General features: G+C 46.1%; 1 protein-coding gene across 1 annotated transcript in view; it reads left to right on the top strand.

Moving 5' to 3' along the window:
- The window catches only part of prkar1b (protein kinase, cAMP-dependent, regulatory, type I, beta), a 116062-nt gene that overhangs the window by 16110 nt on the left and 74313 nt on the right, over positions 1 to 25639 (top strand). Inside the window, exons 3-4 of the mRNA XM_084072056.1 lie at positions 15725 to 15895; positions 25022 to 25113. Coding sequence (XP_083928182.1) covers positions 15725 to 15895; positions 25022 to 25113 — 263 coding nt within the window. The remainder of the gene's footprint in view (positions 1 to 15724; positions 15896 to 25021; positions 25114 to 25639) is intronic.

The following is a 25639-nucleotide window of genomic DNA, read 5'->3' as shown; positions in this document are numbered from 1 at the left end:
GGCCCCTTGGGTGTGGCTATTCTGATGGCAGACCCCTGAACAGTGTTTGTGCCAAGTTTGGTGCTGATTGGAGCAACGGTGTGCCTTGCAAGTCTGCATGTTACGTTTGTGACGTCCACCGTCCACTGTACTTCTTCTTAGCCATTATCAACAGTATGTTCAAAATAAAAAAAATTACCAATCCTGGTCACTGTAACGCCTCCCCCATGACAGCCGGGGCACCTGATGGAGGGGAAGGGAACTGGTTGGAATAACGTGTTCCTTCCACACGCTACGTCCAACCAGGGAAACTCCCCCCCTGTCAGGTGACAAGAAGGTCAGTTGGCTCTCATGCATTGAAGGAGGCATGAGCTCGGCCCTGGCCTCCCTAGGCTGGTGAGGGGAGTGTAGCGCGCAGGATCACTTAAAAAAAAAAAAAAGTACCCCGCAATGGAACAATGGTCTTTTGAAATACAGATGTCAGTATGCCTCATAGATGAGCCCTTTCACCCTTTTTATAAACTCTCCAGTCTTGCTAATCCTAATGTTGTTAATGTCGATGCTTCACACTTCCCAGAAAGGAACCAACTTCAGAATCCTTCCCTCACGAATCAGAATCCTTCCCTCACACATGCACCACCCCACTATTACGCAAGTACATTTAAAATTCTGGACCTTTTTAACAGAGTATTTCTATATTGCAGTATTGGTGCTTTTACTTAAGTAAAACATTTGAGTACTTTTCCCACCACTGCACCCCACTGCAGTACTGTATGTACCCCACTACACTACACAGTATACACCCCACTGCAGTACTGTATGTACCCCACTACACTACACAGTATACACCCCACTGCATAGACATAATAAGTTGGAAGCATAACAACGTTGAGACGGCAGAGTCTGGGAACTGTACTGTAGCTTCAACGGAGGACAACGTCGGTCCACTGTGTCTCTGATTGCATTGTATGACGTGATGATATTTTATGAGGGTAATGAACCGAACACCGTTGCTATTTTCAAATACCCTGGGATACAGTATTACTGCCCAACCCTCATCTCCTCTCCACTCCTCTCCTCTCCTCTCCTCCCACACTCTTCCCATTTCACCTCTATCAGTCTCTCTCTTCGCTGTCCTCGCCTCACCTCTGCACTCCCCCGTTTCCTCCACTCTTTCATACTGCCCTTTCTCTTGCTCTCCCTCCATCCATCTCCATCTACCCTTCCTCTCTGCCCCCTCCACTTCCTTCTTTCACATGTTTCATCTCTCTCTCTCTCTCTCTCTCTCTCTCTCCCTGTGATCTCTCTGTCTCTGTCTTTTCCATTCCCGACCCTCGTTCCTTCTACACCCCCCCCACCCCGCCCCCGACCTCTCCTTCACCGCTTAGAAGTCTCTTTTTCCCCTCTCTGTATTTCTTTTCCTCCGAACTGCCCTTCATCTACAAAGCACATCCACACATATCACCCAACTGCAAGGGTCCATTACTTTGTATAATTTTTCCCCAGACGGTTATGTCTCATTTATACTCCCATGCTGAAATGTGTGTGTGTGTGTGTGTGTGTGTGTGTGTGTGTGTGTGTGTGTGTGTGTGTGTGTGTGTGTGTGTGTGTGTGTGTGTGTGTGTGTGTGTGTGTGTGTGTGTGTGTGTGTGTGTGTGTGTGTGTGTGTGTGTGTGTGTGTGTGCGTGCGTGCGTGCGTGCGTGCGTGCGCGAGCGTGCGTGCGTACACATCCAAACACGAAGAAGGTAAAATAAACTTCAGTAGTTAAGGTAAATAGTGTTTGTTTTTTCTCTAAGACTAAGTAGCAGACTAAATAGCGTTTGGAAAACCTTTCTGTGTATAGATAGAGTGGAAAGTCTTCGCCTTTGGCTTTTACCTCATCATTACTAAGGTCTGAATGTTCCAGATCTCGATAAAAAAAAAAACACGTACCCTTTTTTATTTAGGGAAACTTTGAGTAAACAATGGCTGGATATTGGCGTCAGACATGCCTCTATGTAGGCCAGCGGTGCATTGATTATTCATTAGTGCGACTGTAGGTCTAGGTCGCCCTGCGTCATTCTCAGCACAGTATTGTCAGAGCAGATGTAGTCTCTCTCTGCAGACTTGTTGCCTCGCACAATTTCCTAAGTCTTCAGATCTAGTCTGTAATAACTCCTAAACAGTGGTGGAAAAAGTACTCAAATTCTTTACTTAAGTAAAAGTACCAATACTGCAATATAAAAATACTCTGTTACAAGTAAAAGTCCAGAATGAAATAATTACTTGAGTAAAAGTACAACAGTATTGGCATCAAAATGTACTAAAAGTATCAAAAGTAAAAGTACAAAAATATTTGAAAATAGCAGATATACAAGCTCACAACGCGTCGCATCGCGACGCGTTGTGAGCTTGTAGATCGGCTATTTTCAAATAGCCTAGGTATAAAATATGGCTAAAGTGGTTAATGTATGTTTTATAATATAATAATTTATATCTGAAAAGTAACTAGTAACTAAAGTTTTCAAATAATTGTAGTGGAGTTAAAGTACAATATTTGCCTCTGAAATGAAGTGGAGTAGAAGTAAAAGTATTGAAAATTGGAAATACTCAAGTAAAGTACAAATACCTCAAAATTGTACTTAAGTACAGTACTTAAGTAAATGTACTTAGTTACTTTCCACCACTGCTCCTAAACCAAATTAGATAGATAGATATCTACCTATACCGCGGTGGAATATCAATCGCCCAGAGTCAGCACAGCGGTTAGAGTTACAAATACAGAGTAAGGAAAGTACTGTCGGATACAGCAATACAAAGTTAAGAAATAACAATAAGAAGCACTACCGATAGTGAACAACGGTATACACCTATACAACTGTCCTGCACCATGCAGAAAAACAACAACACCAGGTTACAGTGTCCTCACACAGTATCCCGCCCGAAACAAAAAAAGTGTTACAATCAGTACAATGCAAAGAAAAGTGACCGTGTCAACAGTGCAATCAGTACAATAACCATACCCATAACCATACATATAAGTAAAAAAACATATATTTAGTAAAGATATTTTCATCAGCGGAAATGACAAATAAATGACAGCTTCCTGTGTTGAACTTTTGTGAGGTGGAATTACAGACTCTGTAGCATTCAAAGATTGTGGAAGAGTTGTCTGGCCTAAGATACTAGAGCAAAAATAAAACGCCACTCTCTTACGTGTGTGTGTGTGTGTGTGTGTGTGTGTGTGTGTGTGTGTGTGTGTGTGTGTGTGTGTGTGTGTGTGTGTGTGTGTGTGTGTGTGTGTGTGTGTGTGTGTGTGTGTGTGTGTGTGTGTGTGTGTGTGTGTGTGTGTGTGTGTGTGTGTGTGTGTGAGCGTGCGTGCGTGCGTGTGACTTTATTATTCCAGTCTCAAACTGTCTGTCAGTCAGTCAGTCTACCTCCCCAGTCCCCCAGTCCCCCACACACACACACACACACACACACACACACACACACACACACACACACACACACACACAGAGACCTGTGAAACATTAGAAGGCTTTCTCCTCTCCTAGCTATTCACTTGTCACCAGGTCCTATCATAACAAACCCACAGAGACCCTTCAAAGGCCTCTGATTGACACGTTTGTCAGGGGCACTCCGTTGTTTTGCTCCTCCTGCAGGGAGCATCCAGAGGGCCATGTGCTCTAATGGACAACCCAACCACACATTTTAGCTTTAGCTCTCTCTGTCTCTCTGTTTTTTTTGTTCATTTATACGGATCCCCATTAGCTGATGCATTAACGTCCGCTAGTATTCCTGGGGTCCAAGACATTAATATACAATATATTAACAACAATAGAAAGACAATATTACAATCACAGTGTATCACACAAAAATTACTTATAAAAAAATAAACATCTTACAAAAGTCAAGATGTATATCTCTGCTGTCCAGCCAGAAACTGCTAACTCCAAAACGCTCATTGTTCAGGAAACGCAAAAACAAAATATACGTTTTTCAGGAAATGAAGAAAACCTTATATTTTTAAAACAAAGCAACACTGCCTCATCAAAGTTGGTATAGTGACTTTATATATTGTCGGATACTTGCATGTGTCATTATATTATCAACACTTTACCCAAATCGCGGGTAAATCAACACTTTACCCAGCGCAAGTGGAGTTAGCAGTTTCAGACGAGCAGAAATCAAGCTGAAGTGGAGTTAGGTGTCCAAACAACAATAGCTCCACTCGCTGCTAAGGGAGAGGTTTCTGAAGGGTACAAATTCTCAAAAGCTAACAATGGATCTCCAAGCTCACAATGCATCACAACAACGTGTGAATTAATGCCCTGATGCTTCATGCCACTTATTATATAGGCCTACAATAATAAACAGGACTTTAAATATTACAATAACTTCTGCAAAGAGGTAGTAGAATAGCGCGACAGAAATGCTATGAACGCCTTTCTTCTTGTCACATTGCTCTCCTCATTAAACACTTAATAGATTTTAGAAATATAATTACTTGTTTTCATAACATTAGCGTCAGTGCTAAGTTTGATAAACAGGTACACTGCATAGTTTTAACAGACTACGGGGAGCTTGTTTACGTGATCCTCCTCCTCGTTCACTGCGCAACGCGCTCTACTCATGCTGTTGAAAAGCAGCGCTGTAGAGGAGAGGGGGGAGTTGTTTGTTTTTGACGGACAGTTTGAGGATCCAATGAGTTGGGAGTTTTCGTCAGAGGCGCTTTTTAATACTTTTCATTGGTTCAAATGTTTTGATATTTTACACAGACCTAAAGGGTGTTCAATAGCCTTGATTTATGAAAAAAAAAAAAAAAAACTGAAAATGGAGTTAGCTGGTCCTGGCTGGACACCGACGATATCTGTTATAGGGGTAAATCTGTGGAATACATTGCATAACAAACGTAAAACGTTCAACTCAATAAAAACATTCAAGAAAATATATAAAGCAAAGGTAATTTATAAATATATTGCATCAATATAATGAATAAGTAATATGAATGCGTGTATCCATATATGTGTGTGTGCATACGTACATATGTGCATATACATGTGAAAATATATGTTTATGGATGAGTATTTGAATGCAAATATTGTATGTATATGAAGCAATCACTTCATATATATGTAGAAAATGTGTTATTTTTTTCCCCACAAAAAACGGTAGCGCTATAATAGGGCAATATTAAAAGGGTGTGCCTCAACGTAGTGCGAATGTGCGTGCAAAGTTTCCCCGCAATCGGACGCTGTGTTCATGATTTGCGGCATTTTGTTCAAAACGGGCCACTCCAGGCCTAGTGGGAATATGCGTGCAAAATTTCACGGAAATTGCACGCTGTGTTCATGACCTGGCTGAGGCATTTTGTTTGGAAGTTTTGCACAAATTGGCCTCCTCGTGGCTATGCCAGGCCCATGTGAAAGATTTGGGGCAGAGGTTCTTCTCTGTTATCCAGGGAGTGTGTGTGTGCACAGTTTCGCTGGGTCAAGCTAACTGTGCCGTAGATTAACTGCTCACAGACGGACGGACGGACAGGGTGCAAAACATAGTCTCCGCCATGTCTTTCGGCCTGGCGGAGACAACTATGCTTAATATATTTAAAATCATATGAAATATGAAATTGTGTCGTTCTTGTTGTCACCGATTATGGATTATGGACTTTTATAATGGACGCATTAGATGTATCTGGCTTGGCCAGATAGCCTACAACTTTCATATTCATCACACAACAAAGTATATAGGCCTGAAGTGGTTAAGTGCATCATAGACGTGCCACATATTGTCCTTGTGGACAGACAGGAAGGCCAGTTTCCAATCTGTAGAGATGGATCGTTTGAGTGTGTGTAATGCTAACAGAGCCTGTCACAGAAGCAGCATGCACTCAATTTTGTCTGTGTGTGTGTGTGTGTGTGTGTGTGTGTGTGTGTGTGTGTGTGTTGTGAAGTGGGGATTAATAACAATAATGAAGAACTCCCATGCAGCAGCAAGCGTGAGAATGTCATATTTGTCATGTAAGAGGCAGGGAGGGTGTGAAGCTTTTTCGTGACAGGACGACGTTGATAAAGAGGGAGGGGTTTGCAGCCGCCTCGTCGTTGGTGGGAGTTCTCCGTGGGTGGGCTAATTGCGACGGCAACAAGAAGTATGATTTAGTGGCCGTGTTTACTTCAGGAAGAGACGGACGACGGACCACACCCTGCCCCCCGCCCCCCCTTACCCATCACCCACCCTTTTCAGGACAATGAATGGGAGAGTGGGGGTGTCGGCTCGTGACAGATCGCTCGCGTGTGTTGGGTGTTTTTTTGTCGTGCCAGTGATTTCAGGGAGTGGACGAGGTGGAGCCCCCGTCAATTGAGTGCACATCACTTCAGTGACAGGCTCTGTCAGCGCTATATGTACACACACACACACACACACACACACACACACACACACACACACACACACACACACACACACACACACACACACACACACAGTCCTAATACAACAGTGCGGCCTGCTCCATTGTGGCGCTGTAATGGTGTGGAATAGAGTGATGAGTTGGACTGATGGCTTAGCCGGTGGGTCTGCTCACTCTCTCTCTCTCTCTCTCTTTCACTCTCTCGCTCTCCATGCTCCGCTGGGTGTGTGTGTGTGTGTGTGTGAGGGGAAAGCTGTTGTACGCAGTGAGCCCAGATGAAGGTAAACTCAGCAAAGATAGAAGAACAGGAGTTTTTCTCTTCACGTCAGTCGGGCACTTTGGAGGCGAGCGATCAGATTGGTGGCAGTGTTGCCAGGTCTGCTTATTATAATTTCTCCGCAAGAAAATAGCCGATCTACAAGCTCTCCAACGCGTCGCGATGCGACGCGTTGGAGAGCTTGTAGATCTGCTATTTTCAAACAGCTGATATATAGGTTTAAAGTGCTCATGTGTTCCATAGTCGCTTCTTTTGGGCTGGTTTTCCTAGACCTGGTTGCTTGCTTGTTTCTCTCACAGACTCTGGCAACACGAATTGGTGGGCCAGAGATGCTGGCTGTGGCAGATGGCGATTAGTCACTCACAGCTGTGGTGTCGGGGCGTGAGTCAGTCATAACCCGGTGTCAATATGGTCTTTGTGCAAACTCAATTAGAGGAATGAACAAAATAGACCAATGTGATTCATCACCTGTAAGTGGAGCAGTCGCAATTGAAATCTACTGCGATGTGAAAACCATGAATTTAGATGAGGTGTGTGCGTGTGCGTGTGCGTGTGTGTGTGTGTGTGTGTGTGTGTGTGTGTGTGCGCGTGGGCGCGCATGCGTTTATTTCTATACGTGTGTGTGTGTGTGTGTGTGTGTGAGTCAAATGTCCCCACAGTAGAATTGAGAAATAGACATTGTGTGGACAATTTTCCCGGTCCTCTCAAGAGCAGTTCGGTTAGGATTAGGAATTTAGAGGTTATGTTTAGTGTTAGAGTTATTGCCTGTCCACTGTCGCGTGCCGGAAATAGCTGATCCACAAGCTCACAATGCGTCACAGCGCATATATTTTTAGTTCAGAATAACTCAAGCTTTTTCTTAGGGTTTGGATAAAAAATCACACCCAGTGTGAAGTGGGCGGTGTGTGGTCATCACAACATGACTCACTTTAAAAAAAGTATGAATGACTTTTTAAAAAAAAAGTATGAATGACTTTTTTTAAAGTCCATACTGCTATTCATAGGGCTGCACATGTGTCATGTGTTTCGCTAGCCAATCACAGTCCTGAATTTGCAAAGTCAGCCAATCACATTACAGTTAGTGGTGATGACACTAGCTGTAATGTGATTGGCTGATATGAAAAAAAGTATCGATTTGCATTAACAATGGAAGGGTTAGGGGGTACACAAATGTTTTGGTCGGTGTCCAAAACTCACTTATAGGGGGCGGCTACACCGCCCCAAAAAATGGACAAAAGAATTGTAAAAATGGCGTTAAAATGTTGATGTCCTCACAAGTATACAATACGCGTGTGTGTGCGTGCACGTGTGTGTGTGTGTGCGTGCACGTGTGTGTGTGTGCGCGCGCGTGAGTTCACTCATTCTGGCCTGGTGTCTTTCTGACACCATCTCCTTCAATAATGGACATGAACACGGGATGTTTTTGCACCTTGCAATGCAAAGTGTCCATGCACTTCAGCCTCCTTCTTTTCTCTCTCTCTCTCTCTCTCTCTCTCTCCCCCTCCTGTCCTGTCACCTCTCTTTCTCTACTGGCAGCCAGCCGATGATAATGACGCAGGCAGAGGGGGAGGGGGAGGGAGGGAGGGGAGCGAAGTAGAGACACTCAGAGAGAGAGAGAGAGAGAGAGAGCCACTGTGGGAGACTAACAGGCTCGCCGTGGCTTCAGTCCTTCAAAGCAAAAGCTCCAGCCTCCTTCAACACATGCATCCTCTTCTTCTGCTTGGCAGAGACGTGTAGCAGATGTTCTGTCAGCTCGCCTCACAGAGGACCCCTCTGTGTCTTAAACACCATAAGCCCCCCCCCCCCCCCCCCCCCAGCTCTCCCCCCGTGACGCACGGTGGTGGCATCAGCGCCACTAGTAGTGGGGTCATTGTGCCAGATGTGAGGACATGTCACGATAGAACACTGCCGAACAAGACGACCGGACTGGAGAGAAACAATGGCGGCGCTTCAGCACCGACCCTGTGACCTCAGAGGAGAGGAGGAGAGCGGCGCGTGTCAGCGGCGCGGTCCTCCGGACCCCCCCCCCCTCCCCCCGTGGCCCGTCACACAGAGAGACCGCGTATGGGCCGATGGTGACGCGGCCACGCACGCACGTACACATGCAGAAGCCAGTGTTAAGATGAATTACATAATGTTCTCCTCACAGTGAACTGCATCTGTGTGTGTGTGTGTGTGTGTGTGTGTGTGTCTCTGACTGACAGCAGAAGAGAGAGTGAGGTAGCTAGCAAAGCAGAGAGAGAAAATCTTTGTACAAGCATCAGCTCAAGTGTGTGTGTGCGTGTGTGTGTGTGTGTGTGTGTGTGTGTGTGTGTGTGCGTGCTTGTTTGTTTGCGAGCACTCGGTGTCGCTTCCTGCTTCGACTCCCCGATCAGACGGGATGCTCGCGGTGCCCGTCGTCATGGCGACGGTACAGAACTGGGGGGGCTCGCTCGCACATTGCCATCGCTCCGCCTGGCGCTGCTGTGAGTGCGTGTGTGTGTGTGTGTGTACGCAAGCAGGCGGAGGATAGGGGAGGAGAGGAGAGACAAGAGGGTGAGTGTACGCATGCAGGAGAGGGGAGGAGAGGAGAGAGACAGAGTGCTGCAGGAGCGATGGGGAAAGGAACACTTTAACCAGGATCAGTGTTTGCATCGATAATCTCCCTTCTGCTGCTGTTGTTTCGCGGGGATTGCGGACATACGGTCACTCTCTCTCTCTCTCTCTCTCTCTCTCTCTCACACACAAACACACACTCACTCGCTCACTGTTGGACTCTTGGTCTCTCCACTCGCACGCACACACACACACACGCACACACACACACACACACACACACACACACACACACACACACACACACACACCACGCCGGCATGTAGAGAGGCTGCTGCGGTACGATGCATGTGCCAGGCGTGCGTAAGACGGGGGTCTGCCGCTGCTGATTCCCCCCACGCGCACTCTTACACACGCACACACACACACACAAAAACAACACACGCACACGTGTCGTGAGCGCTTCATCCCAGGGGGGTGCCGATGCCCGGGGCCTCCTCCTCTTCCTCCGACACACTGAGGGACTCCCAGCAGGTCTGGCCTCCTGGGCCGCTCCATGCCATGGTAAATACCGCCGCTCGTCAACGTAGCCCTCGCCGCTAGGCTAGCCTCCTGTAGCTGTGGCTCCGCCGGCCGCCGCGCCGCGTGTCCGAGTCAGCAGTAAGTGGCGACGATCGTCGGCTAAACACAAAGAGGTGTTGTGTGGAGCCGACAGCACCTGCTACTACTGTGTGTGTGTGTGTGTGTGTGTGTGTGTGTGTGTGTGTGTGTGTGTGTGTGTGTGTGTGTGTGTGTGTGTGTGTGTGTGTGTGTGTGTGTGTGTGTGTGTGTGTGTGTGTGTGTGTGTGATCATAGACTATGTGCTCTGGACTGAAATGGATTGACGTGGCTGTGATTGGAGCCAGTGTTTGGCCGTTATGTTATGGTTGTCTGTGTGTGTGTGTGTGTGTGTGTGTGTGTGGGGAGAACGGCTGCTGCTGAGCCAGTGTGGATGTTTAGTCTCTGCATGCAGCCTTTCTTTAGAGGACGCTCCCTTGTTACCTACTCTTAGAGAGATTAAGCTGGAATGAACAATATGTGAACTCTTAGCTCCCTCTGCAATGTGTGCATGTGTGTGTGTGTGTGTGTGTGTGTGTGTGTGTGTGTGTGTGCTGATGATATATTTTCTATCCCTCGCTCTCTCCTCTCCCTGCTGGCTCTGTTCCCTCAGGGAGTGACTCTGCGTAAGCAAGAATCGTGTGTGTTTTGTGACTGTTTTGTGTGTGTGTGTGTGTGTGTGTGTGTGTGTGTGTGACCTCGGAGGTGTGTGTGTGTGTGTGTGTGTGTGTGTGTGTGTGTGTGTGTGTGTGTGTGTGTGTGTGTGTGTGTGTGTGTGTGTGTGTGTGTGTGTGTGTGTGTGTGTGTGTGTGTGTGTGTGTGTGTGTGTGTGTGTGTGTGTGTGTGTGTGTGTGTGTGTGTGTGTATGTGTGTAATCAGCACATTGAAACAGCAGTGAGGCAAGCATCTCTGAGCATCACATTTACCTCACAGTCACACAAGAGAGACAGACACAGAGAGAGACAGAGAGAGAGAGAGAGAGAGAGAGAGAGAGACAGATAGAGAGAGTGAGAGTGTATGAGAAAATGCTGGGAAGATGAAAAGAACAAACAGCCAGAGTGTAAACAACAACAAAAGCATCGCATGGAGAATAAATCCACCTTAAAGCTACAATCTGTAGCTTTATGTCCATTGTCTCCCTCTTCTGATGGTGAGAGGTAATTGCGACGATGTCCAAACTACAAGAAAGACGGTGACGCATCCAGAGTCCAACCCAGTGCACCGTCTGCTTCAAATACTTTGTCAACCAGTGGGTGACCTACCTAAGGTCTACATTTCTCTGTGGAAGAGAAGGGAGACCACCTTTAACCGCCGCAGATCTGCTAGTTATATTGCATTAACATTCTCTACCATACAGATTGGTGAAAATAACGTTTCATCGTAGCACTAGCTTGCAGCAGTCGGAGAACACCCTCCACTCTATTGATTGCTATGTAGCATTACATGCGTGTATGCTATTCCCAATGAAAATGTCCACCCCCCAATAGGCTCTATGCACAGCAGCCATATTGGAACGAAATTGGGCCTCTTCTTACTTCCTTCACAGGTGTTACCAATGATACTAATGAAGGCTCTGTTCCATTCTGGTCAGGGTGCTGATATTGTGCATGTTGGCTCACTAGAAACACTCCATTTTGGTTCCCAAATGGCCCTTTATGGCGGGTGTGTAACTCTGAGAGTGTACAAATGGAACCAAATGGACCCGTAAGGGTCCATTTGGTTCCATTTGTACACTCTCAGAGTTATGGGGGTCCTTGAAAATAAGACAACCACTATGCCACACTAAATGGAACAGAGCCTTAATTAGTATTATTGGTAACACCTGCGAAGGAACTAAGGAAGGGGCCCAATTCATTCCCAATATGGCTGCTGTGCGCAGAGCTTATTGCTGTGATTCCCTGAGGCATGCGGAGGAGGATGTGGAGGATACGCTCATGGTGGTTCACGTGATAACTTATTCCGTGCACCGCACGCAGCTTGCCAGCTCGTGGCAGACTCTCGCAAGCCTCAAGGCCTCACCGTCCGTGTGCCTGACTTGTTCCCGAATATCAGCCGTTTTCTTTTAAAAGTCACGCATTTGTTGTGAAAACAAAGCACCGGACCAAAACAAGCGCTTCCCGCCATATTGTTGGGAATTGCATACCACGCTTACAAGCATTAGCATTCACTAAATCGTAGCATTAGTGTCACCTGCCATTGGAATGACAAGGGGGTTTTACGTCCGCAGGAAGACGACATGCAGTCAGCGAGAGAAACCCGTGCTCATTAGAGGCCTGTTGGGGTATTTGTTCTCAAAGTGGGGTCATTGGGGGGGTTCCAAGGGGGTCCCCAGCAAAAGTAGTTAATATATTATCAAAATCATTTCAACCACTTCCATTTATACGTTGGCTTTTCAAAAATAGCAGATCTACAAGCTCACAGCGGGTCACTTCGTGCCGCGCTGCGAGCTTGCACATCTGCTATTTTTGGGAATTATTTCAAAAATATAGAAAACGTTATAATATATATATATTTTTCTTTACACAAAACTTCTCGCCTGGCTCAAAGCCTTTTCAGATGGGGGTCCGCGGCCAAACATATATCAATGTGGGGGTCCTTGACACGAAAAAGTTTGAGAAACACTGCTGCAGGGGTATCCGGCCCAGAGCTGTACCTCAAGCTCTGCATTTTGACAGGTTCTGCTTGGCTTCGTTGTCAGCTAACACGGTAGCTCGGCGGCTTCTTCACGGTGCTCTGCAGTTTTTTTTTGGGGGGGGTTAGTTTTTCCCCCCTGAAAGCCTCTACACCGTAAAAGTCCTCATTGTTAATTTAACGCAGAGTGGACCCACATTGAGGAATTTACCATGCACCTGTATCTACACCCCCCCCCCCCCCCCCCCTCTCTCTCACTCTCTGTTATTCCCCCCACCTCTGTGTTACCTCCCTCATGTATCCGTCCATTATCCATCTTACGGCCCTTATTGCATTGACTCTTACCATCAATTGTTAACCCCCTTTCTCTTTCTCTACCTCTCTCTCTTCCTCTCTCTCTCTCTCTCTCTCTCTCTCTCTCTCTCTCTCTCTCTCTCTCTCTCTCTCTCTCTCTCTCTCTCTCTCTCTCTCTCTCTCTCCGCACTGCTGTGTCAGAGAGCCAGGCTTGTCTGTCTTAACACCTCTGTTTGCTTCCGGCCGCACGGCAGGGAGGCAAAACGTTTTTGTCGGTGGAGTGAGAGGAGATTTTGAGTGACACACACACACACGGCTGCACTTCAGTGAGAAATGCCATCGCCCGGGGATGGCCAGCGCGCGAACATAGCATCGCTTATACTGTGATTACACTCTGATTGTAAAGCTTTCATAAGCAGAAAGAGAACACACACACACACACACACACGCACACGCACACGCACACGCACACACACACGCACACACACAATGAATAGTGTAATGTTGCGCCATTATTCTGCCTTGTTGTTCTGTTTAGAAGGTACGGACACGGAATAGGGGAGCCATTGTTGTTAAGCCGGAGGGGTGGTAGTGACAGATTTGAATCGACGTCCAGCTGTGCTGGCAGGACAGGACAGGGGCGTGGCGTATAAGGTCTGCCCACCTATCTGTCTTGAACCGCCCCCCCTGCTTCTCTTCAATCTCTCCTCCAATATATTTCTGATCGCACAATCACGTGGCTCGCACGAAATCCACCGTTGAAACGTTACATGTTTTCCCTCTCTCTCACACACACATGCACAGTAGTGATGCGTGGGTCGGTCTTTATTTTTTACCTGCAGGGAGAGACAGAAAGAGAGCATGTGGGGGCTATAGATAGGTCTTTGTCACAGACACAAAGCAGCGGCGAACACACCATGCACACAGCAGTAACACGCTTTTAATGTCCCCCTCTGGCCGTTAGCCTACCAATGCTTCCGCAAATGTGTAATCCCGCTGTGGTCTTTAACACAGTAATGCTAGCGCCTTAATCTAGTTTGTGGCAAATTATTCATCCTTAATCAGGTGCCGATATCTTTATCTTCTTGTTGTTCAGCTTCTGAGAGGAAGGAGAGGTCTTCTGGGCTCCTGTTCCTTGTCCAGCGTTGCACTGATGAATATTTGATACCATGTCCTGCATCCTTTTGAACATTCTCTGCACCACCTCTGCTTTTTCTCTGGGATTGGTTTTATTAGATTTGATTTTGTTTGGTTTATTATGGGGATCCATTGAGCTATGTTCTCTGAGCCGGACTGTGTGCAAGTCCCACACAGTCCATTATATTTACATGGCAAAGAAAGGGACAACAACCATTTAAAACGAACACACGCTTCTCGATTACCTCTTGGCACACCTGCTCCGAAATTGCCGTCTGACGATGGCATTATTTCCAGTTTGATTACTGTATTGATTCCTGATTGACCGATAAAGCTTTGCATCAGGCTCTGTGTGCAAGGGCCTTTAAGCATCTTGTACCAAGACTCCCTGAGGGAGGAATTTAGGGAGAAGTGGCTATTTGGAGATTGTTTTTATGACGTGGCTCTGCGGGAGGCTCTATAAGAGGGTCGGTGTGTTTTTCTGGAGCTGATCTCACAAGCCACTGGACCAATCGGCACCAAATATGGTTAATACTTTCTGTCATATTTAACTTATTTAAGTTTAACTTATAATGGAAGTCAATAGGGCTCTGATCGGACTGCAACTTTGTCAAGTCATACATCATACTGTAGATTCTCTCCGGTGAGCTTCCGGTGCGCTGCTCAGCGGCTGCACTGTGAGCCAGCGTGCCTTAAGATTGTTGGACAACCACTTCAGAGGCTTGATACATCTACGTATAATAACAGTATGCTAAGGTTGGCAAGGAATATCACTGCATACACTAGCCATGTTTTGTATGGAGTATATAGGTTGCTGCCTTCAGGAAGGAGATACGGTGTTCCAACATACAATAAGGTCAAACTGAAGAGGTCCTTTGTCCATCAGTCGACATTGAGGCTTAATCAGGAGTTTTAGGCCAGGAGTAGGCTGAGTGGTGGACATTGCTCTTGTCTTCATATGTCCTTATGTATGTATTTTTGTTTTTGTTTTTTTTGTGTCATGTCAAATGTGTGTACTGTTTATGTGTTGCATACATGCCTGCTGGGTCGCGAGACAAATTTCAGTGTGAACTGACAATAAAGTATTATTATCGTATCGTATACGTCATAGATCACTGATGTCACAGGCTGGTGGCCACATGAAGTCCAAGATCCCCCCATCGGAGCCACGTCGTGCCTTTGTGGATCTCAAGAATCTAACGATTGTGTTTTTGAGTGGTGCCAACCACTCCTATATCTGACTTTGTCCGTGTCCGTATGTATGTATGTCCAATAAACAAACATTGATGACAACATCAATACGGGGCTCATCAAAGGCACCACTCTCTTCACACAGGGTGTGATTTTTGGGGCGGTGTAGCCGCCCCCTATAAGTGAGTTTTGGACACCGACCAAAAAATGTGTGTACCCCCTAACCCTTCCATTGTTAATGCAAATCGATACTTTTTTCATATCAGCCAATCACATTACAGCTAGTGTCATCACCACTAACTGTAATGTGATTGGCTGACTTTGCAAATTCAGGACTGTGATTGGCTAGGAAACACATGACACATGTGCAGCCCTATGAATAGCAGTATGGACTTTAAAAAAAGTAATTTATCCTTTTTTTAAAGTGAGTCATGTTGTGATGACCACACACCGCCCACTTCACACTGGGTGTGATTTTTTCCTTACTCTTGATGTTCTTATCTCATCATTATGATATCTGTATTAAGAGCTCCTCCTCTCTCTCCCCTCACAAAGCTACAGTACGATTCTTTATCACAAACAATCCCATGTATTCTCTTCCTCTCTCTCCTCCTTTTTGCTCACTCAGGAAATAAAAAAACCCTCTCTCTCTCTCTCCCTCTCCCTGTGTCTCGTCTCTTCTATACGTTCACAGGAAGAATGCAAGCAGATCCTGGCCCGCCAGAAGTCCAACAGCCAGTCTGACTCCCATGATGACGAGGTGTCCCCCCCGCCGCCCAACCCGGTGGTCAAGGCACGCCGTCGCAGAGGAGGCGTCAGTGCCGAGGTCTACACCGAAGAGGATGCCGTCAGCTACGTACGCAAGGTATGGCGCGCACACACACACACACACACACACACACACACACACACACACACACACACACACACACACACACACACACACACACACACACACACACACTTGAACACAAACAATAGCAGATGCACAAAGTTGGAAAACTCAACAATATTTCAGGATACAGATCACGGGTACAGGAAGCATCGCCTCCTCCATATATGGCGACTGCCAATTATCACAGACACTGAACAGCATTTTGCCAATGCCTTAGCTCTTGTCTTGGGCATTCCTGCAATCTGCAGGCCTCTCACAACTGATTTATGGACATTACAGAGGCTTCCAAATATGAACACAAGCAGTTTACATTTGTAAACAAGCTGTATAATAGCATCCTTAAGACGTTGGTACTTAAGCACCTTGGTAAGGAATGCAGAAAAACATCTGGTGTATTAGCTGTGACATCTAAAAATGCATCATGTTTATTATTGCGCATGAACATGGCAGTTGAAACACAAGAGTGCTTATACATTTTGGCAGACGATGAAACATATGAACTTATGTCCTTAACTAATAGGTCAACAATTCTGTCGTGCCCAGCAATGTACATTCCCTTATATAAATAGCATCCATTCAGAATGTGTGACAGAGTTTCAGTAACTGTAGTGTGGTCATGGTGCAGACAATGAGGAGGAAACGTATTAGGGTACCACAGAGAAAGATTGAGTCTGGTTGGAAGGACCTGTAATCTGGCTTTGACTGTAAAGGTGATTTACTCACTTTCTCACACACACACGCACACGCACACACACACACACACACACACACACACACACACACACACACACACACACACACACACACACACACACACACACACACACACACCCAACGTATACACTAACACAGTGGTTCTCAAACTTTTTCATGTCAAGGACCCCCAAATTGACACTTAATAGCCCGCGGACCCCCATTTGAAAAGATATGCCAGGGACCCCTATAAGAGAAGATTTTTACGGCTCTATAGCAGTGATTCTCAACCATTTTAATTTCAAGGACCCCCAGTTTGACATGCATTAGGCTACGGACCCCCATTTCTATCTCTGGGACCCCAATTAATATTGTAAAATCAATGTTAATCTAACTCTGAGAGTGTACAACTGGAACCAAATGGACCCGTTAGGGTCCATTTGGTTCCATTTGTACACTCTCAGAGTTACAGACCCATAAGGGCCCATTTGGTTCCTGTCCATCATTTAGCTGGGTACCCCCTGGAACCCCCTCAAGTATCCCTGGGGGTCCCCGGACCCCACTTTGAGAACCAACGCACTAACAGATACAGCACTCGCATACCATATCTCACAATAGTTACTTGGCAGAGAGCTCTGCAAGGTTGCGCTCAACCAGAGATGGGTGCCAAGGTGAGATAGCAACTTGGCAACGGCACGAATATCCAAAATATAATTGCCTTTTGATAAAGCAAAAATAATAAGCAAAGTGGTCTGCTTATCAGATGTTTCCAGAATGAACAATAACACCCAAAAATGAATTTATCCCACGTCTTGTGAATGTATTGCATGTAATTAGATATGGGTCAGTGACGGGGCTGGGACGATAAAGGCAGATTAACTTTTGATCAGAGAGATACCGGCAGTAGACCGTAGCAAAACATAACAGCCTCTTAACCATCAAAGTCAATTATGAGACCTAAACTAATTGCACATTTATAATATATTGTAGGAGCAGGAGCCAGTTGGAGGTCAAGCAGGGCCATAGTAGAGGAGTTGTGAACGAATGGGCCTATTATGACTCTCTAAGCAGTATGTATAAACAGGATTTGTCCTGCATAGAGGAATATTTGGTGCCCTCCAAAGAGGTTTTAGCCAGCGCCAAATGAAAGTCACCAGCGCCAAAAGATAAGAATTGAGAATAAAAGTAGCTATTCAAATCCTCTCTGAATGTGTTTAATAGTGTCTTTCAGGTTCAGCCCATTCAACCTTTCTTTTTGCAATTTCTGATGTCTGCACCAATGTTAATATAGTTAATAGACAGGTTATCAGTATTTGAAACATTTTGGATCAGAGTTTACTGATTTACTGAGTAGAAAATGTACGGACTTAGCAGTCACCCCCCAAAGGCCCATTCTGAGCCAGGAAAAACCCCGGGAATGGGCCTATTAATGACTCCCTGAGGAGGTTAATGCGGGACATTTATGCTCACAGGAAATGAAGCATCATGGCGTTTGCAGATACTTGAACTGCTTTAGTCGATTGAATGGCAGCAGCAACACACTGCTTATACGTCTGCCATCAAAATGGTACTGATCACCCAACGTTGAGGTTTTATGTGTTTTCAAATGTCAGATTTACCGGGATAGATTTCCAATTATTCTCTGATATAGAGAAAGCCTTACCCATGACACAGAGATTCACAGAATACACACTGAGAGGTCTAGTCGTTTAGGGCAAAGGGAAGTCGCTCAGAAGACGTTTATCAAATGAAACCAACTAGATCCAATAATCTATCTATAAATTCACGGAATCTCTGTGTGCGTGTCCCTCCGTCAGTCTGTCTGTATGGCCCGTCCGTCTGTCCCCCCACACACATATCTGGAGAACCGATCAATTCAAAGAGTGGAAAGTCAGTTGGATCTGTGGTTCTCCGAAAATATAAATCCTCAAAATCTCCCAATATGGTTTACCCAAATGTCAGCAATATGACATCATAGTAGACATAGAACTCCATATATGGGCAGAAAAGGGACACAGACAGATAGATAGAGATATCTCCATATTTGGGCATAAAAGGGACAGACAGACAGAAGGGTACAACGGGTATTGCATTCCTTGAACCTTTGCCGAGTAGGCAATTTCACTTGTTTATCCTGTATCATGTGCGAGTTTAGCCTGATTTATCAGACTGAAGCTGTGTGCAGTTCACTCAGAGAGTGGGCGGGGGTGTATGGTCTGGATCCAGGGTAGCGTGAGTTCTCTCTCCTGATTGGATACAATGAAAATGTATTTTCAGTTTATTAAAGAGCTGGAGAGACGGTGAGACCCCTGTTACTGAACAAACTCTATATCAACGAGTACTATCAGACTATAGAGCTATATTTTAACACTTATCCTACCATTTTTAAAGGATGACCCCCAGGCCCAGCTTATGATAAAAACAGAAAGGACTTCTGGAAACACAAAATACACACTTACACACAGCCGTTTTGGTTTGTTCCTTCAGCTAGCAACTATGTCGTTCTATCGTGTACGAATGAATCTGCCTTGTAGCTCATAACGCAGCCGTGAAGGCTGCGTTATGAGCTACAAGGCAGATTGTTTCGGTTTGTTCACAGGGCTGCAAGCAGGAGATACAGTATGCATGCAACGCTGTCTGCTGCTGAGGCACACAGTCTCTCTCTCAGTCGTTTATCTCCTAAGGTGACTTTGAGTTGGTCCACAGCAGAGGCCAGTATCAGTCATCTTGTCTCGCTGTCATTGACTCCCTCCAGCTCTTCACTGTAATAAAATACAGCTGGATAAGAAAGAGTGCACCTTTCAGGGTTGCCAGATCTGCTTATCATAATTTCCCTGCAAGGATTTTATTTGAAAATAGCCTAGACCTGATTTCTCTCACAGAACCTGGCAACACTGGCACCTTTGCCAACAGGTATACTGTAGGCTTCGGAGATACAGGCTCTCACACACACACACACACACACACACACACACACACACACACACACACACACACACACACACACACACACACACACACACACACACACACACACACACACACACACACACACACACACACACACACACACTCCTTAGATTGTTCCTGCCCTCGTCAGATTGTGATTAACGTGACATGGCATTAATTGCTGGGTAATGACATAACGGCATGAACTCCCTGTCACTGTGTTATAATTGCGTGTGTGTGTGTGTGTGTGTGTGTGTGTGTGTGTGTGTGTGTGTGTGTGTGTGTGTGTGTGTGTGTGTGTGTGTGTGTGTGTGTGTGTGTGTGTGTGTGTGTGTGTGTGTGTGTGTGTGTGTGTGTGTGTGTGTGTGTGTGTGTGTGCGTGCGTGCGTGCGTGCGCGCGCGCGCGCGCGCGCTTTCTGGCCCAGGTGTCTGTTCCAGAGGTTTCAACCTTGGATGGTAGGGGAGCAACCACACCCTCTGGTGCCTTTGTTCCACATCAAAGACTTAGGCGATGTCAGGGCCTGACACACAGCCACACATACACGTGAATGGCATAAGAGAGAGAGAAAAAAATAACAGATTCATTCATGCTCTGCGGGCCGCCATGACAAATGTGAATGAGGAGTGAATTAGAACGTAATGTAAAACCACATTACTGTACCTCTTCAGAGGAAGAGGGGATTACCTCTAGCCATTGACACACACACACACACACACACACACACACACACACACACACACACACACACACACACACACACACACACACACACACACACACACACACTCTCATGCATGCTTACCCGAGCACAGAGGCCCTGATGTACTGTACTAACATTTTCCTTAAATGTTGTGGAGACAAAATCAACGACAACCTGAGACCCATCAATTGATTGATTAAAGGATCTACACCATAAATTTGAAAAATAATAATAATATTTAATATCATATTGTTTATGTCCCTCAAACGTTTTTCAAAAGGTTTGAGCCTGAATCAAGCCTCAGACATACTCATTCCAACTAACTACTCTCTGGCTTATAAAGCACTTTCACCTGCAATACCACATTGTCCAGTTTGGCACGGGGCGCTATTGAGCCAGTTTGTATGCATGTTATCTCCTGGTTCTGTGTGGAAAAAGTAAAAAAAATAAATAAGAAAAAGATAATATTTTTTTTTTTGGTAGGTAAAACGGGAGGTATTGTACCCTGACGTGGCGTCACTTCAGGGTGCAAATCAGTTTGGCCTGTTTTGAGACAAATTTACAGAAAACCCCAGATTTGCTGTGAAAGCCAGAGTGTTCAAACTGGGGTATTTTTGGGGATAGAAGAGAGGTAGGGGAGACCAAGAACACACAAAAAAGAAAAAGTTCATGGTGTAGTCCCTTTAATTAATTCATTCATTAATTCATTAATTAACTCTTGAGAGTGTAACCAAATGGTCCATTTGGTTAGAGTTGTATACTCTCTGAGTTACAAACGGATAAATGAATGGTATGGACAAACGAAAGAGGCATGAAAAATCAGGGGGATGTTAGATGTCGCCAAAGATCGCATAAAACGCATTCGTCATGACAGCAAGGGAGCAATTACTGACGTCGCGAGTTGAGACCGAGAATGATCATGAATTTCATTCCGTTTTGGTTTCTTGGTACAGTACAGCACCTCTAAATCTGAGGCCATGGTTCAGAGCAGGAAACTGGTGCATTGCCCACTCCATTATAACCCAAGTGAAGGAGTTCAAGTACCTCAGTGTCTTGTTCTTGAGTGAGGGGAGGACGGAGCGGGAGATCAGCCTGAGAATCGCAGCTCTCCGTCTGCTGTACCGCGCCATTGTGACGAAAAGAGAGCTGAGCCAGAAGGCAAAGCTCTCGGTCTACCAGTCAATCGTAGTTCCTGCCAGGGACATGCACAGATAGACTCTAGGTGGTGCTAGAGCACCTGCCCTTTGCCCTCTTGACCAGAAGTGCCCTTTTGAAAAAAAAGTTTTTTTCTTCTTCAGTTTACAGCAGGGGTCTTCAACAGGGGGTCCGGGACCCCAGGGGGTCCTCAGAGTTACTACAGGGGGTCCGCCAAATCTTTATGTGATATGATTTTTCTTTTTACCATAACCACTCGAAACCTAGCATCCCTTTTCTGAGGAGAACTTTAGCCAAAAATAGCAGATCTACAAGCCCACAACGCCTCGCGCTGCGAGGCGTTGTGGGCTTGTAGATCGGCTATTTTTGGCAAAGAGGTATAGGTGTAGAGGGAAAATAGAGCAGACCAAGTAAACTAAAAAAAGTATAATCTACTTGAGCACCTGCCCCTCAAAATGTCTGTGCACGCCACTGGTTCCTGCTCTCACCTATGGTCATGAAACTGGGTCATGACCCGCGGCGGATACATGTGTCTGAAATGGTTTTTTCTCAGGAGATTGGCTTGCATATCCCTTGAGGTCAAGGGGATGAACGGTGCGACGCATGACGAAAGTGACTTCAAAACAACCAAAAACATGTTTTGGAGGACCTTTCGCAGAGGTTGTTGCTTACCTCTGGAAAAATGAATGGTCACAGACCAGGTGGAAGGTAGCCTCGATCTCCAGGCTTTTATTGTTTAGTTTTGCTAAAAAATAAAAGCCTGGACCAGCGCTTCGGTGTACCCGGTATAGGAAGTGTTTCATTAACCCCAACCAACCAGAGTGCAGTGGGCGTCGCTCATAATGTTGTGTTGACGGGGGCGGGGGCTGACGGACAGATCGGTGAACCAATGGGATCGGGCGCATTCTCTCCGCGCTGATTTTAAACCCGCCCCTCTATACACGAAAGCAGGAAGGCTAGTGCAGCCTAGGTGGAAGGAATCTTATCTCCACGCTGGCCTAGGTGGGGATCGCCTCAGGATCCCCCAGTTAGAGCTGGCTAACGTTGTTGCCAGGGAAAGTCTGGCGCCCCCCCTGCAGGCAATGCTACCTCTTACGACCCCACTTACGATAAGCTGTTGAAGATGGCTGGATGGATGGTACAGTTCACAGGCGACGATCAACTTGGATTGGATCCCCGCTTTCAATTTCACTCAAAGAGCCTTAACCCATTAAGACCTGGAACTGTGTCATTTTTAGATTTGAGCTAAAAAGCATTATTTTACACTTTGGGCTATTCAAAAATAGCAGATATACAAGCTCGTAGCGCGGCACCGAGTGCCGCGCTACGAGCTTGTAGATCTGCTATTTTTGAAAAATCGTGAAAACGTGTGCAAATCTTTGAATATATATATTTTTAAAGCGAGCATTTTTTACTAAAATCTTTGCTTCTGGGGGGTCCCTGGAACAAAATATTTTGATCCGCGGCCAAATACATATCATTTTGGGGGTCCTTGACATGGACAAAGATTGAGCACCTCTGATATAGAAACATAGGTTTTTCAGAATACTGTTGAGATTTAGGAGACATATAGAATCGGCTTCAGGTCTCAATGGGTTGGATCACACATAAAGGATTTATAAAGTCGTGAACGATTTTGACATCTGGTAGCATCTCACACTACAGGATGATTGATCTTATAAGATACTCTTTCAGATTGTCTTAAACATGATCACACTACACAATTTAAAAAATAATGGCACCACACACCTACAGGCTTCTATTCAGCACCGCACGTCATTTCATGTCACACGGAAGCAGCACGGCAGCAGCAGCTGACTAGCAGATGTAAATAAGGCTTAATTAGCAGTCGTGACGAACGGTCGGGATATGTCTGAGAAGAGACGTTATAGACGGTGTTCTTCCCTCTACAAGCCTCAGCTGTCCGCCGCACCACCGTTGGCTTAAGCTTGGATCTTTGAATCGCTTATACTAGAGGATACTTATGCCCGAGATTCACTCCCAGTCTAGGCTGTGGTACGGCACGGGCACGTACGGCACACGGGATGGGGGGGGGGGATTTGTTTCTGACCCAAAATCACCCCGATTGTGTTGTAGTCTGAGCAAAGCTTTAGATGCAAGCTATCAGATGTCCCAATTTGTTTTTGTTTGGTACAGATAATTCAATATATCTCTACTCTAAATCTACTACTCAGACCTCACAGAGTCCCTTACAGTTATAATACACAGCTCATAATGTGTACCTCAGGATCATGCATTCTTTCCAGCTTGTGTGTGTGTGTGTGTGTGTGTGTGTGTGTGTGTGTGTGTGTGTGTGTGTGTGCGTGCGCGAGCACGTGCGTGTCGCTCTGTGCTGCATGGTTGTCTTTGTATAGCAAGACATCTGTTGCTTTTTCGTTAATTATAGCTCACTGCCCTTAAAGACAACACACACACACACACACACACACACACACACACACACACACACACACACACACACACACACACACACACGCACACTGACACAATTGACTCCATCTACCCATGTCACCACTAAATATCCAACTTTCTCTTTATGTGATGTCTCTCTCTCTCTCGCTCTCTCTTTCCATTCCCCACACTAAAGGAGCTTTAGTTTTCTGCTGTGCTGTTCCATAAATACAGGCCTCGGAGGCTTTGTAGTGGCAGCACACTTTAGCCATTCCCTACACACACACACACACACACACACACACACACACACACACACACACACACACACACACACACACACAGACCACAAGGCCTTGTACATGAACTTAAAAAAATGCATGTTTTCTGAATGAATCCAGGCCTCTTGTGAACTTTAGTGGAGCTAGTGGTACAGTACATGTCGAGCTGTGATCCAACCAACCAACCAACAGATGGGCTTTTCCCAAAAATACACAGGCACACGTGTGGGTTAGTCCTTTCAGAGGCTGCCAATACATTGCTCTTTCATTGACTCTTGTTTAGTCAGCGTTTTGAAGTCTTGAGTCTCATGTGTGTTTGTGTCGGTGGTTTCGTGTGCTCCCTGCACCTGTGCAGCGTTGGGGCTGTCACGCTCACGACGTTTTACTTGACGATTAATTGTCCTACAAATAATAGGCTCCATGCACAGCAGCCCATATTGGAAAGAAAACAGGTGTTGCCAATGACGCTAATGAAGGCTCTGTTCCATTCTGGTCAAACAGAGTCAGGGTGCTGATGTTGTGCATGTTGGCTCACTGGAAACATCTCTGCTACACCAGTGGGTCTCAAAGTGTGGACCAGGGACCCTCATGGTTCCTTGAAGGGGTTCCAAATGGCCCCTTACGAGTGTGTAACTCTTGAGAGTGTACAAATGGAACCAAATGGACCCGTAAGGGTCCATTTGGTTCCATTTGTACTCTCTCAGAGTTATGGGGGTCCTTGAAATTAAAAGGTTTGAGAACCACAGTGCTACACTAAATGGAACGGAGCCGTCATTAGAATAATTGGTAACACCTGTGAAGGAATTTCTTTCCAATATGGCTGCTGTGCATAGAGCCTGTTGCGATGAACTCGTTGTTGTTGTAGTCCATGTCTTGTACTGAGACCACTGCCTTGTGTCCCACAGGTGATCCCAAAAGACTACAAGACCATGACGGCCTTGGCCAAGGCCATCTCCAAGAACGTGCTGTTCGCCCACCTGGACGACAACGAGAGGAGGTAAAACTCCCACTGACGTCGCACGCGAACGCGCACTTCGGACACCACTCGGGCGTGGCCGGGCTAACCCACATGCAATACGTGCACAACGTGTTAGTCAAAAAAACGATAAGCCTCATGAATTATAACCCATTGTTGCCTTTGAGCACTTTGCCCCGGCGGCCACTGCGTGCCAGTGTTGCCTGCACTGGGATCTGGTTGAGTCTACAGAGAGAGAGAGAGAGGGAGAGAAAGGGAGGGCTACGTGGGCACAGAAGCTGCAGTGGGGGGGAGAGGGTGCCGGGGGGCACAGATGGGTGGGTTACGGGGGGGGGGGGGGGGGGGGGGCGCCTGGTGTCTGTGTGTGTTGTGTTGTTGTTGTCAGTAGCCATGGCAACGCGCTCAGTTGTCAGTAAAGTGCAGTGTGTTCGGATATGGGCGGGGGCGGGATTATGTTACCCAAGAGGCAACGATTCTCCACGGACCCCTCTGAGAGGGTCTCTGTTCATCTGAGGGGATGACACAAACACAACACTGCAGAGGAGAC

Source organism: Gymnoscopelus microlampas, assembly GCF_963454915.1.
Source record: "Gymnoscopelus microlampas genome assembly, chromosome: 11".
Classification (NCBI taxonomy): Eukaryota; Metazoa; Chordata; class Actinopteri; order Myctophiformes; family Myctophidae; genus Gymnoscopelus; species Gymnoscopelus microlampas.
The sequence above is the reverse complement of the archived record's forward strand: the minus strand, read 5'-3'. Positions and strand labels throughout refer to the sequence as shown.